The sequence below is a fragment of the Muscardinus avellanarius genome (assembly GCF_963383645.1).
Source record: "Muscardinus avellanarius genome assembly, chromosome: 22".
Classification (NCBI taxonomy): Eukaryota; Metazoa; Chordata; class Mammalia; order Rodentia; family Gliridae; genus Muscardinus; species Muscardinus avellanarius.
This window is the reverse complement of record NC_137808.1, coordinates 15988548-16007136: the sequence shown is the minus strand read 5'-3', so window position 1 is coordinate 16007136 and position 18589 is coordinate 15988548. Positions and strand designations below refer to the sequence as shown.

The 18589-nt window shown below is 53.8% G+C and overlaps 1 protein-coding gene across 3 annotated transcripts in view; it reads left to right on the top strand.

Moving 5' to 3' along the window:
* Window positions 1-18589, top strand: part of MGLL (monoglyceride lipase) — a gene marked incomplete at both ends in the record, with an annotated part of 64754 nt that overhangs the window by 38719 nt on the left and 7446 nt on the right. For 2 of the 3 annotated variants that reach the window (XM_080718096.1, XM_080718098.1), the window contains 3 exons: window positions 5315-5451; window positions 6495-6605; window positions 14160-14249. In XM_080718096.1, coding sequence (XP_080574222.1) covers window positions 5315-5451; window positions 6495-6605; window positions 14160-14249 — 338 coding nt within the window. The remainder of the gene's footprint in view (window positions 1-5314; window positions 5452-6494; window positions 6606-14159; window positions 14250-18589) is intronic. The other variant, XM_080718097.1, reaches the window with a different exon arrangement.

Sequence of the window (18589 nt, the reverse complement as noted above, 5' to 3'; positions counted from 1 at the left end):
TAGAATGTCCTTGGGTTCAACCCCAATACCAAAACATAAAATAAAGGTGAACTCACATCTCACACCAGTGTCCGCAAAGGACATCCGTGCTGTCTTCTAAAACTGTCACTCAGTAGATTTATGGCACAGAGGCAAATATGGTCATCAAAACTGTCTCTTTAACCTATTTATGTGTGTGGTTGTGTGCGCGTGCGCGCACTCGGTACTGGGGACTGAACCCAGGGGCCTTCTGCCTTGAAGCTACACCCCCTGCCTTATTATATTTTGAAACAGGGTCTCGCCGGGCGTGGTGGCGCACGCTTGTAATCCCCGCGCTTGGGAGGCTGACACAGGAGGATCGCGCAGGTTCGAAGCCAGCCTCAGCTACTTAGCGAGGCTCTCGGCAACTCAGTGAGACCCTGTTTCCAAATAAAATAGAAAATAGGGCTGAGAGTATAGCTCAGAGGTAGAAAGCCTCTGGGTTCCATCTCTAGTACCACAAGAAAGAAAGAAAAAAAAAGAAAGAAAGAAAGAAAGAAAGAAAGAAAGAAAGAAAGAAAGAAAGAAAGAGAAACAGGGTCTCATTAAGTTGCTGAAGGTCTCACTAAGTTGCTGAGGCTGGCCTTTAACCTGCAATCCTCCTGTCTCAGCCTCCCAAGTAGTGGGATTCTAGGTGTACACACCATGCTGGCTTCTTTATTCTGTTTTCTGGCTCAAGGAAAGATGATCTTAAGGACAGGGAGAAAGTGGTTTAAATATAAGAACTCTGTAAAATCCGGGCCATGTCAGAGATTTGCCTAATCTGACATATGGCCAATCCATTCCTTCAATGGCTTTCCTCCTTATTTGGTACTGAGTGTACAGAAATGGTGGTTGTGTGTGTGTGTGTGTGTGTGTGTGTGTGTGGTGGTGGTGGTGGTTTTTTAGTGTTATGCATTTTCTGAATTTCCCAAAGCTCTGGGGGTTGCTGATCACATGGAGCTGTGCGGTCGCCCCCGTGTACTTTGGCGTTCACAGAGAGCATCCTGGGAACTTTGCTCCAGACTCTGCAATTCCTCGCTGTCTGTCGCAGCCTGGAACTCCACGCGAACGCCTCTCCCCGCCCCGCAGCTGTCGTGGGTTTGGAAGCCCAGAAGTACTTACTTTCTGTGCCCTCGGATTTCAGCGGAGGAGAGCGGGAGATCTTGATGGGCCTGGTGTTTCTAGATGATTCTGCCCGACCCAGATTTGTCCAGAGCAGGGGCATTTCACAAGGGAGAAAAGTCCAAGGAAAAGGGCCCTTTCGGCTGGTGTCCCCGAGACACGCGATCTGAGCCCACAGCCCCAGCCTCCGGAGCACGCTCCGCAGAACGATCCAAAGAGAACCAGCCTCCCGGCGCCAAGAACCACAGCTCTGAGGCGTTCTGTCATGGCGTTTCTTCTTATTTATGCAGTGGAGGGGAGATGTTTTCAAATAAATCCTCGGAGCCGGGCGTGGTGGCGCACGCTGGAATCCCCGCGCTTGGGAGGCTGAGACAGGAGAATCGCGCAGGTTCGAAGCCAGCCTCAGCTACTTAGTGAGGCTCTCAGCAATTTAGTGAGACCCTGTTTCCACATAAAATAGAAAATAAGTCTGGGTGCCGGGCGTGGTTGGTACACGCTCGTGATCCCGGCATTCGGGAGGATCGCTCGTGGACATACTCAGCTACTTAGTGAGGCCCTCCGAAACTTAGTGAGACCCTGTTTCAAAATAAAGAATAAAAAATAGGGCAGGGGGTGTAGCACAGAGGTCAAATGCCCCTGGGTGCCATCCCCAGACCCGCAAAAAAATAAAAAATCCTCAGAACGTGAAGGTCTGAACGCGCTCCTTCCCCAGGGGCGCGCCCTCAGCCGCCTTTTCGTTGGTTACATTAGAAAGCATGTTTTTGCTGCTTAAAAAAAAAAAAAAGCCAAACAGAAAGCAAAGGAAAGCAGCTCCGAGCTGCAGTGCGCTTCCTGGCCCACATGCAGAGCTGCCGGGAACAGACACTGACTTCTGCCTTTCTCTCCCTTACGAAATCGGCTCGGGCTGGCGGCTGCGAGCGGCACCAGCAGGGACCCGCTTGTCTGTGCCGGAGGTTAACTCAGAGGGAGCAGGGTCTTGGGGGACAAAAATGGGTGCAGCCCAGTGTCCACGATGGGAACTCCGACGATCTTCGCCAACCAACCACCAACCGGAAGAGCTGGAACCGGCCTCTGCTGGAGCAGACATGTCCAGGCCGCAAGCTGGGCCTAGACCTTTCTGTTCCTTTTGTCTTGTTTAGGGTACTCGGGATTGAACCCAGGGCATTGTACTGCTCGGCTACACAACCAGCCCTTTTTATTTTGTATTTGGAGATAGGATTTCACTAAGTTGCTGAGGCTGGCCTCCAGCCTGTGGTCCTCCTGCTCAGCCTCCCAGGCCTGGCATTGACACACAGCATGTATCTCTGTGCCCAGCTCCCTGGTGCCTTTGCTGAAAGCGCCGGGCTCATACCATCAGCTGCTTCTATTTGTTTGGGTTTTGCAAGCATGCTAAACCCACTTCTTATGTTTTTTTTTTATTGTTTGTTTTGTTTTGTTTTGTTTTACTGGAGATGGAACCCAGGGGCATTCGACCTCCAAGCCACACTCCCTTGCCCTAATTTTTATTCTTTATTTTGAAACCGGGTCTCACTGAATTGCAGAGGGCCTCACTAAGAAGCTGAGGCTGGCCTCGAACCACGATGCTCCCATCTCAGCCTCCCAAGGGCTGGGATGACAAGCGTGCGCCACCACGCCCGGCTGATAATCCATTTTTTTTTTTTTTGTACTGGCTTCTTCATCCTGGGTGATGACAGAGGGAGCTCTTGGTTACCCCTGGATCCTGGTGCTCTTGTGACTGAGAATTTCTCTTCCACAGAGATCTTGGGCTGAAACTACTGAATCATAAAGAGTAGAAATTCAACATGACAAGACGCCAAAATAGTTGCCCAAGTGGGTGGACCGGTTGCGACAGATAAGAACTTTTGGCTTCTGATACGTTTAGAAGTGGGAGAAGTGGGGACCAAGTCAGCAGGAGAAAGGAGAATCACAAATTGGAGACTAGGCCAGTAACATATCAAGACTATCAGTAACTTATTGAGACCCAGTTTCAAAAAATAAATAAGTAAATAAATTAATTAATTAATTTAAAAAATGGGGCTCGGGTGTAGCTTGTAGTTAGAAAGCCCTTGGGGTCAAACCACGAAAACAAAGAATAAAAATAAAAATAGAGCTGTGGGTGTGGTGAGATAGAATGTTCCTGGTTCAGGGCCGAGTGTGTGTGCGCGCGCGCACACACACACACACACACGCAGAAGTGGGGAGAAGGTCAAGTCCCACCCCTGCTCCACAAACAGTGGTTTCCTGCTCCTTGCCCACCCACAGAGACTTCGGGTGGACTTCGTTCTGTTTGGGTTTGAAGGAGCCAAGACTCCCCGGCCTGAGCCCTCGGCTGGCCTGCGCTTCTCCAGGCCAAACTCCACAATGGCCGTCTGTCTCCTCGCCCTTCCCACGTGTCCCCACGATCCCTCCCTCTGGTGTTTGCTAACTTCTGTGGGTCGGCCAGGAATTCAGGGCCAAAACTCAAAACTGGAAGGGGAGAAATGTCTGTCCCCCTGCCAGCCGGGGCCAGGGCAACAGGGCTCCAGCTCCGCCTCGCGGGAGGGAAGGAGCCACCGCCCGGCCTCTGAGCATAACTACCGCTCTTGAGCGGCGTGGCAGCGTGGGCCAGGGGATCCCAGCCTGGCCCTTAGCAAGAGCCTCTGCAACTTAGTGAGACCCTGTTTCCAAATAAAAAATAAAATAGGGCTGGGGGTGTAGTTTGGAGGTACAGTGCCCCTTGGTTCTCCTCTCAGTCTATTAAAGAGCGCACCGATCCTGGGGTCTCTGCATCCGGCTCATGCATTTGGGCCGAAGCCGGGCCCTCGCAGGATCAGTTCACCTTTCGGTGGGGCGGCTTGGCAGACAGAGCCAGGTGCGAGGTCTGTGTGCAGCCTCTGGTAGGGCCGATCGCACCTCCAGAAGCAGAGGTTGGAGGCGAGGTACAGTTGCTGAGCCAGGCGTGGCGACACACGCCTGTCATCCCAGGACTTGGAGGCTGAGACCAGAGGCTGGCAGGTTGGAAGCCAGCCTCAGCAACTCAGAGAGGCCCTCAGCAACCTCACGAGGCGAGATCCCGGTTCAAAATTAATTTGGAAAAGGCTAGGGGTGTAGCTCGGAGGTAGAATGGCCCTGGATTCGCAGGGCGTGGTGGCGCACGCTTGTCATCCCCGCGCTTGGGAGGCGGAGACAGGAGGATCGCGCAGGTTCGAAGCCAGCCGCGCGCGCTGGCTTAGGAGACCCTGTTTCCAAATAAAAATGTAAAAATAGGTCTGGGAGTGTAGCCCGGAGATAGAAGGGCTTCCAGGAACCCCAGTACCACCAAAAAATAAATAAATAAGAATGGCCCTGGATTCAATCCCAGGATTACAAAAAAAGACAAAAAGAAGAAATACTTTACGCTTACTAGAAGCTCTTTGACTAAAGCTGTAAGATACGGCGCGGGCACTCAGACCTGTACCTAGAGAAAGGCGGGCGTAGACCCAGCTGGCAGGATTTTCCTAGGGAAACCAGGAAAACGTCGGGTCTCGTGAAGCCTTGCTCCCAGGCAGGGCAAGCGCTCATCTCCACTTTTGGTTATCCTCGGAGACTGTCCCCAGGAAGGCAGGGTGCTGAGTGCTGAGTGGTACTTAACCCCTAGCACGCACTCCTTGCTGTTGATTGTATTTTTTTTTTTTTGGTCGTGCTGGGGATGGAACCCAGGAGCATTCTACCTCTGAACTACACCCCCAGGCCCATTTTATTTTTTATTTTAATTTTTTAAATTATTTTGTGGTCGGGGGATGGAACCCAGGGCATTCAACCTCCGAGCTACACCCCCAGCCCTATTTTTTATTCTTTATTCTGAAACAGAGTCTCACTGAGTTGCACAGGGGCTCGCTAAGTAGCTGAGGCTGTCCGCGAACCGCCATCCTCCGGACTCAGCCTCCCGAATGCTGGGATGGGATGACAAGCGTGCGCCGCCACGCCCGGCTCCCATTTTATTTTTTGTTTGGTAACAAGGCCTCGCTAAGTTTCGGAGGTTCTCCCTACATTGCCGAGGCTAGCCTCCGACCTGCGAGCCTCCCGGCTTAGCCTCCCGTGCCATAGCCCCGGGCTCCGTGTGGCCTTGGGCCACTTCCTCCTCTGCTCTGCACCTTGATCTTCTAACCGTCCACGGGGCGGATCAGGTACTGGGCGGTAACCGGGTCTCTCTCCTGTCTCCTGTGCCCTGCAGTCGGCCACGGGCAGAGCGAGGGGGAGCGGATGGTGGTGTCCGATTTCCACGTGTTTATCAGGGATGTGCTTCAACACGTGGACTTCATGCAGAAGGACTACCCCGGGCTGCCTGTCTTCCTCCTGGGCCACTCCATGGTAAGCTGACCGACCACGGAGACGCTGCTCGGGGCCGCCCACCTGCCGCCCGGCGCGTCCCAGTGCTGGATCCCTGAGCCAGGTCCTGGAGAGAGACAGGCCCAGATGGAGCTTGGGGACTGTTGTTATCCTTGGCCAGGGCTGGAAGGGACAGCAGCTGACCAGCCGTCTTTCCTGGAGCTTTGGAAACAGACCTCTCTCTCTCTCTCTCTCTCTCTCTCTCTCTCTCTCTCTCTCTCTCTCTCGCACTGGGGGTGGGACCCAGGGGCTTTTCTACCTCCGGGCTACACTCCTAGCCCTATTTTATACTTTATTTGGAAACAGGGTCTCACCAAGTTGCCGAGAGCCTCACTCAGTAGCTGAGGCTGGCTTCGAACCTGCGCCATCCTCCTGTCTCAACCTCCCAACCCCGGGGATTACAAGTGTGCGCCACCACGCCCGGCTTCAGATCTTTCTTTTTTTGTGACAGGGAGGGGCTATGGCTGCTAGGAATTGGACCTTGAAGCATTCTGCCTCTGAGCTACACCCCCAGCCCTTTGTATTTTTTATGTAGAGACAGGGTCTCCGTAAATTGCTAAGGCCTTCGTGTCAGTCTTTTCTGGTCCCTTTCGCCCCTTTCGTAGTGTTGCCACTACCTCCACTTTCCAGATGAGAGCCTGGCTCCTGGATCAATGTGGAGCGCGCAGAATGTTCCAGAATGCTGCAGCCTGCTCCAGAATTCAGCGCAAGCCGGGCGTGGTGACGCGCGCTCGTCATCCCAGTACTTTGGGAGGCCGAGGCAGGAGGATCGCGGTTCGCGGCCAGCCTCAGCTACTTAGTGAGGCCCTCTGCAACTCAGTGAGACCCTGTTTCCAAACAAAGGATAAAAACAGGGCGGGGGTGTCGCTCTGAGGCAGAATGCCCCGATTCCATCCCCAGTGCCAAATAATGGTGGGAACAGTAGCAGCCACAGAGCCGGCTGCCTGCCGCGCCCCCTGGGTCCGTGCGCCCTCGGGCCGCAGGAGCAGAGCTGTGGGCCGATCCTCCGCTTTGGCTGGTTGCAGGGCGGGGCCATCGCCATCCTGACGGCGGCAGAGAGGCCCAGCTACTTCTCCGGCATGGTTCTCATTTCGCCTCTGGTTCTGGCCAACCCCGAATCAGCAACGACTTTCAAGGTAAGCGGCCTTTCTGGGCAAACAGTTCTGGCAGGTTCCAGCTGACCTGTGTGTCCCGTGGACTCCTCCGCTTGGGAGGGGCCGGGGCTTGTGTGGCCAGGGACGTAAGCACGCGCCGGCCAGAGATACAGACGGACATTTATTGAAGAAAGTACGAAATACACTTTCCAGCTGGGTGTGATGGCGCACGCCTGTGATCTTAGTACTTGGGGGGGCCGAAACAGGAGGATCTCAGATTCGAGCCTCAGTGGTTTAGCGACAGCCTCAACAACCTAGCCAGACCCTATTTCAAAACAAGAGATAAAAAAAGACCTGGGACGCCGGGCGCGGCGGCGCACGCTCGTCATCCCCGCGCTTGGGAGGCGGAGACAGGAGGATCGCGCGGGTTCGGAGCCAGCCGCGCTGGTTTAAGAGACCCTGTTTCCAAATAAAAAAATATAAAATAGGTCTGGGAGTGTAGCCCGGAGGTAGAAGGGCTTCAAGGAACCCTAGTATCACCAAAAAAATAAAAAAAAAAAAAAAAAGATCTGGGGGTAGAGCTCAGGGGTAGAATGACCCTGGATTCTATCCCCAGAAACACACACACACACACACACACACACACACACACAACCTGTTTCCAAACAAAAAAAAGAGTGGGAGGTGTAGTTCAGAGGAAGAATGCCCGGGTTCATTTTCCAGAACACACACACACACACACACACACACACACACACACACACACACACACACAGACTGCAAAGCTCCTGGGATTATAGGTTTCCTAAGATATCTTATCTGTCTTGTTAACAGTGTACAATGCAATTTAGTTTTTTTTCCAGTTAACGACCTACGGATTTCCCAGGAATTTGGAAGAAACAAACCTGGGAAACATAACTGGTTTTGGGAGTAAAGGTATTAGAAACTTTAGCACAAGATTCTTATATTAATGATATATTTTTCTGAGAGCGATGGCACACGCCTGTGATCCCAGTCCTTAGGAGGATGAGACAAGAGGATTGCAGGTCCAAGGACAGCCTCAGCAAGCAGTGAAACTCTCATCAACCTAGCAAGACCCTGTTCCAAAATAAAAATAAAGTAGAGCTAAGGATGTAGCTCAGAAGTAGAATGCCCCTGGAATCAATTCTCAGTAACACACACACACACACAGACACACACACACACACACAGACACACACATACAACAAATAAAAATTCAAATAAAATGAAAATATTTTGCCGGGTGTGGTGGCGCACGCTCGATATCCCAGCATTGAGGAGGCTGAGACCGGAGGATCGCGGTTCGAGGACAACCTGAGCTACTTAGTGAGGCCCTCTGCAACTCAGTGAGGCCCTGTTTCAAAATAAAGAATAAAAAATAGAGCAGGAGGTCTATTAGCTCGGAGGTCAAATGCCCCTGAGTCCATCCCCAGACCTGCAAATAGATAGACAGACAGACAGTCGGACAGACAAACAAGCAAGCTGGGCGTGGTGGCGCACACGTGTAATCCCAGCATTCGTGTAATCCCAGCATTCGGGAGGCTGAGACAGGAGGATCGTGGTTCGCGGCCAGCCTCAGCTACTTAGTGAGGCCCTCCACAACTCAGTGAGACCCTGTTTCAAAATAAAGACTAAAAAACAGGACTGGAGTGTAGCTCGGAGGTAGAATGCCCCTGGGTTCCATCCCCAGTACCACAAAAAATAAATAAATAAATAAATACAATACAATACAATAATAAAGAAATAGGGCTGAGGGTGTGGTTCAGAGTTAGAATGTCCCTGAACTCAATCCCCATTAGCACACACGCGTGGGAAGAAGATCCCCAAGAGGGCTCCTAGATGTGGCGCACCATTGTGTCAGGTCTGGATGAATACCAAGCATTGTTGTGTCAGGGGCTTCGCATTCCTCAGGCCAGGTGCGTCCGTCCGTCATACACAAGTCTTCCTGTTTGTTTGGCTTCCGTGGGCTGGGGTGGAGGGGTGAGGAGCTGAGGGGGTGCTGCGCCCTCTGCCCAGGGAGCTCCTTGTGCGGGCGGCACGGCTGCCTGGCTCCAGGCAGCGGGCGGGTGGGAGGGCTGACTCCCGGCCTTTGCCACCTCTGAGCCTGACGCCGGCCATCTTGTCTACCTGGATATAACGTTCCACATGAACGGTGCGGGCCGTGGGCGGTGCGGGCCGTGGGCGCTGGAACTCTGGGGACTGTCCTTGTTTTGGGGAGTATGAGGATTGAATCCAGGGGCATTCTACCACCATGCTACTCTTCCAACCCTTTTCATTTCATTTTATTTTATTTTATTTTGTTTTAGAAACTGGAGAGTCTCTCTGAGTTGCTGAGGTTGGACTCGAACCTGTGATCGTCCTGCCTCAGCCTCCCAACTGCTGGGAGTACAGGGTTGTACCACCATGCTTTTGGGTTGGGGATCTTAATAATATCTAGAACTCCATCCTTTTCCCCAGAGGAAGGAGATGAGACCAGTGGCCCTTCCAAAGTGTCTTAATGGTAAAGGTGAGTGGTCAGCGTGGCGGCACGCCAGACCTCGTGGGCACGAGGCATAAAGAGAAATGACACCGAGTCGGGTGCAGTGGCACTATGGAGGCTGAGACAGGAAGACTGCGGGCTCAAGGACGGCCTCAGCCACACAGACCCTCAGCAACCTGCTGAGACCCTGTTTCAGATGAAAAGTTAAAAGGGGCTGGGGGTGCAGCTTCGGGTACCATCCCCAGTGCCAAAGAAAACAAAGACGTCACAAAGTCAGACGTGGTGGCGCACCCGTGCAATCCCAGGACTTGGAAGGTGGAGACAGGAGGGTTGCAGGTTCGCGGCCAGCCTCAGCTACTTAGTGAGGCCCTTTGCAACTCAGTGAGGCCCTGTTTTAAAATAAAGAACAAGGCCAGGCGTGGTGGCGCACGCTTGTAATCCCAGAGTTTGGGAGGCTGAGACAGGAGGATCGCACAGTTCAAAGCCAGCCTCAGCTACTTAGTGAGGCTCTAAGTAACTTAGTGAGACCCTGTTTCCAAATAAAATACAGAATAGGTCTGGGAGTATAACCCAGAGGTAGAAGGCCCCTGGGTTCCACCCCCAGTATAACACAGAGAAAAATAATAATAAAAAAATAGGGCTGGGAGGCCGAGCATGATGGAGCACGCTTGTAATCCCAGCATTCGGGAGGCTGAGACCAGAGGATCGCTGTTTGCGTCCAGCCTCAGCGACTTAGTGAGGCCCCTTGCAACTCTGAGACTCTGTGTCCATCCCCAGCACCACAAAAATAAATGCGTACGTAAACAAACAGGGCTGGAGGTGTAGCTCAGCAGTAGAGCGCCCCCAAGATTGATCCCCAGTACCGTAAAAAAAAATTTAAAAATGTGTTAAAAGAATGAGAGCACACCAGCCCCCCTGAAATCTCGCCACCATCTGGCTCTTACACCAGGGCTCATTTTCACCGAGCTGAGATATATTTAGCCCAGTAAAAGAGACAATGAGGACAGAGGCTGGGCCCCCGAACACTGCCTCTGCTGATGAAGTGCTTTCCTTAGTGCTAGCAGTTAGAAATCTAGGAACGCGCTCAACCAGCGCTGTGCGTGGTGGTGGCGCCTGCAGTCCCAGTGCCTGGGAGGCTGAGACAGGAGGATCACGGGGTGAAGGCCAGCCTCAGTGCCCCTGGGCTCGATTTCCTAATGCCAAACTACGGTCCACCAACCAACCAAGAGCAACAAGGAAAAGATATCCAGGAATATGTCAGACCGAGGGAGACATCGCTAGGAGGGAGACGTGTGCTAGGGCTGGCTCGGGCATCACTGTCGGGGACCCTGCCTGCCTGTGACCCCCAGGGGCCTCTTTGGCGCCTCTCCAGGCATCTCAGGACCACCCTAGAAAGAAAGGAAATGGTCCCCACTTTCCAGATAAGGGAATGAGGCCACTACGCAGAGCATCCGCGTCCACGTTCGCGAGCCAGCCTTTGGGCCTCAGCCCTCCACCCGGACCTTCCCCAGAGCCGCCTGCCTGGTGGAGTCCAGAAGGCCCTGGGAGTCCGGCGGGCCGGCTCGGGCTCCTACTCCGGAACTTCAGTACAGCCAGACCCAGCGGCCCTGGCTGTGGATTCCCCGAGGCTGTGTCTGGGCCGCTTTGTAGATGCGATGAGGTACAGGCGGTGAGCCTACCTCTGTCCATCGAGGCTCAGAAGCTTCTAGATATGTTTGGTTTAGTGCCCCTGCTCTGTCAGAGAGGGACTGGAGGACTGTCCTGTTCTTCCCTGTGAGGCCTGCTGGAAAAGGCACTTTTTGTGTGTGTGTGAGTTGGGGATTGAACCCAGGGGCATTCTACCTCAGAGCTACACATCCAGCCCTATGTGATTTTTTATTTTGAAACAGGGCCTAAGTTGCCAAGAGTTTTGCTGAGTTGCTGAGGCTGGCCTCCAACCTTTGATCCTCCTGTCTTGGCCTCCCAAATCCTGGGATTCCAAGCCCGCACATCATGCCCAGCTTCCGCAGCGTTATTTTCCGTTTTTCATTTGAAGCAGGGTCTCACTAGGTTGTGGAGGATGTCTCCCAGCTGCCGAGGCTGGCCTGGCGCCTGCCATCCTCCGGTCTCAGCCTCCCAAGCACTGGGCCCAGATCAGTGTCTCCGAACTGAGGATGGCGGGTTCTCAGGACCCAGAACGGGTGACTCTGGATTCGCCCGCCCAGGCTTCGACGGAGTCGCACCACCCACCCCTCGCTGCCCACCTCTTCCGGAGTCGGAGTCCAGCTCCAACTCGACTGGGCACAGTCGGGCCACGGCCGCCCCCAGGGCCAGCCCTGTCCAGGCCCGGGCCAAGGTTCTCTATGCACCCCTGCAGGATTCGAAGATTTTGGAATACTTTTTGGAAAACCTGTGGAGAGTAATAATGTTTTGGAAACCACTTCACGAATGGGTGAGAAGCTCCCCGCCAGGTGCGCGGGAGACGGCGGGGCTCCGCTGGTGGCGGCTCTGGGATGTGATTGTGGTGAGCACCGCGGGGCTCTGGGGCCTCCCCGGTGCAGGCGCCTCCCCTCCCCTCCGGGCGGGCGCAGGCGCTGCGCTTCCAATCAGCTGCCAAGGCTTCTCTCCCGCCCGCGCCGGGGCCGCCGCCAGCTCCTCGCCCAAAGAATCCACGGCAGAGTGATTCAGGGCCTCCTCCTCCTCCTCCTCCCCTCCTCCTCCTCCTCCTCCCGTCCTCCTCCTCCTCCTCCTCCTCCTCCTCCTCCTCCCGTCCTCCTCCTACTCCTCCTCCTCCTCCTCTCCTCCTCCTCCTCCTCCTCCTCCTCCTCCTCCCGTCCTCCTCCTCCTCCTCCTCCTCCTCCTCCTCCCGTCCTCCTCCTACTCCTCCTCCTCCTCCTCTCCTCCTCCTCCTCCTCCTCCTCCTCCTCCTCCTCCTCCTCCTTTTCTTCTTCGTGGAACTGGGATGGAACCCAGATTCATTCTACCTCTCAGCTACACCCCAGCCCTATTTTATTTTTTATTTTGAAACAGGGTCTTGATAAGTTGCTGAGGCTGGCCTCAACCCTTCAATCCTCCTGTCTCCACCTCCCAAGTACTGGAATTGCTGAGTCTCGCTAAGTTGCTGAGGCTGGTGACCCTCCTGTTTCAGCCTCTCCAGTACTGGGCTTACAGGCATGTGCCACCACACCCGGCTTCTCCACCTCTTCCCCCTCCTCCCTCTCCCTCCTCCCCTCCCCTCCTCCTCTTCTCCTCTCCCCCTCTCCTCCCCCTTCCTCCTCCCCTTCCCTCCTCCCTCCTGCTGGTGGCCGTACTGGGGTTTGAACTCGGGCGCTACCACTGACCTGCAGCCCTCAGTTCTATTTTATTTTTTATTTCCAAACGAAATCTCACAAAGTTGCTGAGGCCAGCCTCAACCATTTTTCCTGATTTTTGATTTTTTTTTTTTTTTTTTGTGGGGAAGACGCTAAACAAGTACCTTTTTTAATTTTTCTTTTCTTTCTTTCCTTTTCTTTTTTTCTTGGTATTTAGAACCCAGGGAGAGTCTGCTTCCAAGCTACATCTCTAGCCTTTTAAATTTTATTTTAGGTACTGCAACTGGACTCCGAGTTGTTCTACCTCTAAACTACATCCCAGACTTTTTATTTTTATTTTTTAAATTTTAAAACAGGGTCTCATTAAGTTGCCAAGGCTGGCTTTGAACCTGGGATCCCCCTGTCTCGGCCTCTACTGGGAATCCAGATGTGTACATCACACCGGGTTACAGTACTTTTGAGATTTATTTATTTATTTATTTTTGGTGGTACTGGGGTTCCTGGAAGCCCTTCTACCTCCAGGCTCCACTCCCAGACCTATTTTATATTTTTATTTGGAAACAGTGTCTCTTAAGCCAGAGCGGCTGGCTCCGAACCAGTGCGATCCTCCTGTCTCCGCCTCCCGAGCGCAGGGATGACAAGTGTGCGCCACCGCGCCCGGCTTGAGTTTTATTTTGAAACAGGGTCTTGATGAATTGCTAAGGGTCTCACTTAATTACTCAGACTGTTCTCGAACCATCCATCCTCCTCTCCTGTCTCAGCCTCCCAAGTGCGGGGATTCTAGACACATGGCACTGTGCCCAGTGGGAATTGCTGGTTTTTTTTTTTTTTTTTTTTTTGTGTGTGTGTGTGTGTGTGTGTGTGTGTGTGTGGCATTCGGGATTGAACCCAGAGACATTCTATCTCTAAGCTATACCCTCAGACCTTTTTATTTTTTAATTCTGAAACAAGGTCTTGCTAAGTTGCTGAGGGTATCATAAAGTTGCCAGGACTGGTTTTGACCCTGTGCTCCTCCGGTCTCAGCCTCTCAAATACTGGAGAGGCTGAGACAGGAGGATCCCAGGTTCGGGGCCAGCCTCAGCAATTTAGTGAGACCCTCGGCAGCTTAGTGAGACCCTGTTTCAAAAATAAAAAATAAAATCGGGCTGAGGGTGTAGCTCAGAGTTAGAATGGCCTTGGGTTCCATCCCTGTCAACACACACAGGCGCATGCGCGCGCACACACACACACACACACACACACACACACACACACAGCAAAAGACTGCTCCTGGCTCTGAGCTGGGCTGTGCGCCCTCACCCTCAGGGAGACCTGAGAACTCACCGCGATTCTAATTTCAGCATTTCACAGCTCAATTTTGAAATAGCATCTCCATCCCAGGCGTCTCTGTGCGCGCCTTGTAAAGCTGAAAACGCCTTCTCCGTGTCAGATCGGGGTCTCTGTTCCCGGGAGCAACAGGATCCAGGAGAGATGGGGGCGGGGGCTTGTTCCTGAACTGGGTTCAAATTCAGTGAGCAGGCGGGGCGCCCCCTGGGAGCCAGTACCTGGAGGCCGAGGCAGGAGGCTCACGGGTTCTAGGCCAGCCTCAGCAACCTAGTGAGCCCCTCACAACGCAGCGAGACGCTCCGCAGCTTAGTGAGACCTTGTTTCAAAATCAGAAGTGCTGAGGTGTGGCTTGGAGGCCGCCCCCCCCCCCCCCCCCCGCGGCAGCCCAGCGAGGAGGAGCTGGAGCCCAGCACCCGGACGTCGCCTCCTGACTCCCCTGCACCCGTGTCCTCACCGCCCGCTCCTCTGCTCTCTGCGCAGGTCTTTGCCGCCAAAGTGCTCAACCTCGTCCTGCCCAACATGTCCCTGGGGCCTATCGATTCCAGTGTGCTCTCCCGGAATAAGACAGAGGTGAGGATTGCCCGCCGGTGTGGCTCAGCGCTCGGCCCCGCCCTGGAAGCCAGCAGGGTCAGCTCTCATCAGGAGGGCGCCATGGTGGGGAGCCCAGAGCCTGCGTGCTGCGGGCCGGCTTCTGTGGGTTGCAAATAACAGAGAAAAATCAGGTCAAAGGCTTTTAAGCAAAAAGGAGGAATTTATTTTTGTTTTTTAATTATTTAATCTTTTTTTGGCGGGTTTGGGGATAGAACTCAGGGGCATTTGACCTCTGAGCTACACCTCCTGCCCATTTTTGTTCTTTATTTTTCAACAGGATCTCACTAAGTTGCAAAGGGTCTAAGTAGCTGAGGCTGTCCGCGAACCGCGATCCTCTGGTCTCAGCCTCCCAAATGCTGGGATTGCAAACCTGCACCTCCACGCCCATGAGGAATTGACTTATTGGATGATGGTATTAAATGGTATGTCTCGATACAGGGGCTCAAGAGTTTTGTTCAACGGGGCATAGCAGCACACACCGGAATCCTAGAGGCCGAGACAGGAGGATCACAGGTTCGAGGCCAGCCTCAGCCTCTTCCCGAGCCCCTGTTTCAAAAAAATAAAAATAAGCCAGGTGTGGTGGAATGCATCTATAATCCCAGTACTTGGGAGGCTGAGGCAGGAGAATCGTGTGTTTGAGGCTAGTCTTGGCAACTTAGACCCTCAGCAACTTGGTGAGACTTTGTTGAAAATAAATAAATAAATAGCTCGGGGATAGAATTCCCTGTGAGTTCAATTTCCATTACCAAAATAAATAAAGAAGTAGCCGGGCGTGGTGGCGCTCCCTTGTCATCCCCGGGCTTGGGAGGCGGAGACAGGAGGATCGCGCAGGTTCGAAGCCAGTTGCACTGGCTTAGGAGACCCTGTTTCCAAATAAAAATATAAAATAGGTCTGGGAGTGTAGCCCGGAGGGAGAAGGGCTTCCAGGAACCCCAGTACCACCAAGAAAGGAAGGAAGGAAGGAAGGAAGGAAGGAAGGAAGGAAGGAAGGAAGGCAGGCAGGCAGGCAGGCAGGCAGGCGAACTGGGGGTATAGCTAAGAGGTAGAGAGCCATGGGTTCAGTCTCCAGTGGGAAGGAAGGAAGGAAGGAAGGAAGGAAGGAAAAGAAAGGAAGGCAGGCAAGCCCCCATTTGAAATGTGCTTTATTTCCCCACCTGGCAATGGATGAGGAAAGAGGAGGAGAAAAAGAGATAATCAAGTAATGTCAGGCCCTCTGTCGCCAAGTCTCATGTCAGACTTTACACTGGGCAGGTGGCACACACCTGTGATCTCAGTTCTTGGGAGGCTGAAACTGGAGGACTACAGGTCGGAGGCCAGCCTCAACAACATGGCAGGACTCTCAGAAACCTAGTGAAACTCCATTTCAAAACAAATAAAATAGGGCCAGGCGTGGTGGCGCACGCCTGTCATCCCCGCGCTTGGGAGGCTGACACAGGAGGATCGCACGGGTTCGAAGCCAGCCTCAGCTACTGAGTGAGGCTCTCGGCAACTTAGTGAGACCCTGTTTCCAAATAAAATAGAAAATAGGGCTGGGAGTATAGCCTGGAGGTAGAAAAGCCCCTGGGTTCCACCCCCAGTACCACAAAAATAAATAAATAAAAAAATATTTAAAAATAAATCAATAAAATAGGGCTGCAGTGTCCCTGGGAGGCAGGATGGCTGAGTTCATTTCCCACCACACACTGCAAACCCCCTGGATGTTCTGTGCTGGGATCAGGCACGTGGCCAGCCTGAAGCTGGATTCCAGTTGAAAAAACAAGAGGTAAAGGCTTGTCCTGGGCAGAGCCAGCGGCCGCCCGTCCCCACCAGCGGCTTCCTTTGAACACTGGGCACTGGGCTCTGCTTTAAAAATAGCACGGCTAGGAGTGAGCGGGGATGCGCTCAGAAATGGCGCCTCCCTCCCGGGGTTCCCCACGGGGTCTCACTCAGGCTAAGATGTTTCCCAGGGAACCCGCAGCTGTGGACGCCTCCCTGCAGGAGCCGAGCCCCGGGACAGGAGGGAGCGAGGGACAGAGGAAGGGGGGGCCACAGGAGACGCAAGTCTGGGTACAGGCCGCGCTGGCTCCCTGCGAGGCCGGTGCCAGGTGCGGTCTGGGGAACCTTGCACCCCTAAGGACCGTGCGCCATTTTACAGCCGTCACCCCCAGAGGCGCCTGTTCTCTGGGTGCGTGAGACCTGCCCAGTGGGAGGGCCGAGCACCTCCCCAGGGGTGGAGGCCTTGCAGCCCAGCAGACCACACCTTCCTCCTGTGCGGCACTCCCTTGCCCTCTGGTCTCAAACCCAGGAAGCCAGGTTCCTTATGGGAACCTCAAGCTGGAGAAGCGGTACGGGAAGCCACCAGCGGGGCCTCTACCTGGGCCTCTATCTGGCCCTGGCACCCGCGGCACACCCAGCCAGCCACACCTGATAGGCCACCACCCTTGGGCCTTTTTTTTTTTTTTTTTTTGGTGGTACTGGGGTTCCTGGAAGCCCTTCTACCTCCGGGCTACACTCCCAGACCTATTTTTACATTTTTATTTGGAAACAGGGTCTCCTAAGCCAGCGCGCGCGGCTGGCTTCGAACCTGCGCGATCCTCCTGTCTCCGCCTCCCGAGCGCGGGGATGACAAGCGTGCGCCACCGCGCCCGGCTAGCCTTTTTTTTTTTTTTTGGTGGTACTAGGGTTCCTGGAAGCCCTTCTACCTCTGGGCTATATTCCCAGAGCTACTTTTTATATTTTTTTATTTGGAAACAGGGTCTTAAGCCTTAAGCCCGCGAGGCTGGCTCCAAACCAGCGCGATCCTCCTGCCTCTGCCTCCCCAGCGCGGGGATGACAAGCGTGCCCACCGCGCCCGTGGACCCTGGGGCCATTTTCATCAACAGCTGTGGCCAGGCAGTGAGCCTGGTAGAAGCCCTTCCTCCCTGGTACTGGGGAAGGAACCCAGGGGCCTCCTACCTCTGAGCTATACCCTAGTCCTTTTCATTTTTTACTTTATTTTATTTATTTATTTTGTGTGTGTGTGGTACTGGGGATGGAACCCAGGGGCATTCTACCTCCGAGCTACACCCCCAGCCCTATTTTTGATTCTTTAATTTGAAACAGGGTCTCACTGAGTTGCTGATGGTCTCACGAAGTAGCTGAGGCTGGCTGCGAACCGCGATCCTCCTGTCTCAGCCTCCCGAATGCTGGGGTTACAAACATGCATCACCACACCTGACTCCTAGTCCTTTTTATTTTTATTTTTTTATTTTGAAACAGGGTCTCCCTAAGTTGCTGAGGCCGGCTTCCACCCTGAGATCCTCCCATCTCAGTCTCCCAAGTCCTGGGATGACAGGCATGTACCATCGTGGCTGGCTGTGCTTTAGAACAGGCTTTTTTTTTGGAAGAGGGTACTAGGAGTAGAACCCAGGGGCTTTTCTACATCCAGGCTATACTCCCAGACCTATTTTATACTTTATTTGGAAACAGGGTCTCACTAAGTTGCTGAGAGCCTCACTAAGTAGCTGAGGCTGGCTTCGAACCTGTGCGATCCTCCTGTCTCAGCCTCCCGAGCGCGGGGATTACAAGGGTGCGCCATCACGCCCGGCTTAGGATGGGCTGGTTTGGCTGATGGTGGGCCTGGTCAAGGGGGGCAGGCCTGGCCGCCTCCTTGCCCGGGATGACAGTACATCTCCCTGGGCTTGGGCGGGTCTCCTTCTGAGATGGAGGCCGCAGTGACCCGGGTCATACGCGGCCCTCCTCCTGCCTCCTGGGTTCTGGTCTCTGGCCTGCCACGGGTTGCGTCAGGGACCTGCCCTTTCCCCCACACATCTGAGGGCTCCTTCCTGAGCCAGCCCAGAATAGGCCATTGTGTAAACAGGGTTTATGAGGACACCAGGAACAGGAAGCTGAGGGCTAGCACTTCATCCCGTCCCTCCGCCTCCCCCTCCACCGAGCCTTTCCCAGGCTCAGCACCCTCCAGGAGCTGGAGGGTTGGGCGCAGCCCAGGCAGGGGGGAGGATCGCAGGGCAGAGGCCAGCCTCCGCGATGGAGCGAGGCCTTCAGAAACCCAGCAAGACCCCATTTAAAAAAAAAAAAGTATGAAATTTGGCTGGGGTATAGCTTGGAGGTAAAATGCTCCTGGGTCAATCCCCAGCACCACAAAAAAGTAAATGAAAGGAGAGAAAGAGAGAGAGAAAAGAGAGAGGGGGGGAGGGAGGGAGAGAGAGAAAGAGAAAGAGGAGAGAGAGGGAGGGAGAAAGGAGAGAGGAGAAAAGGAAAGGGAAGGAAAGAAGAAAAGAACTAGTAGAGCTGGCAGGGGCTCAGACCTCCAAATGCCACATAAGCAGGGTAAGGCTTAG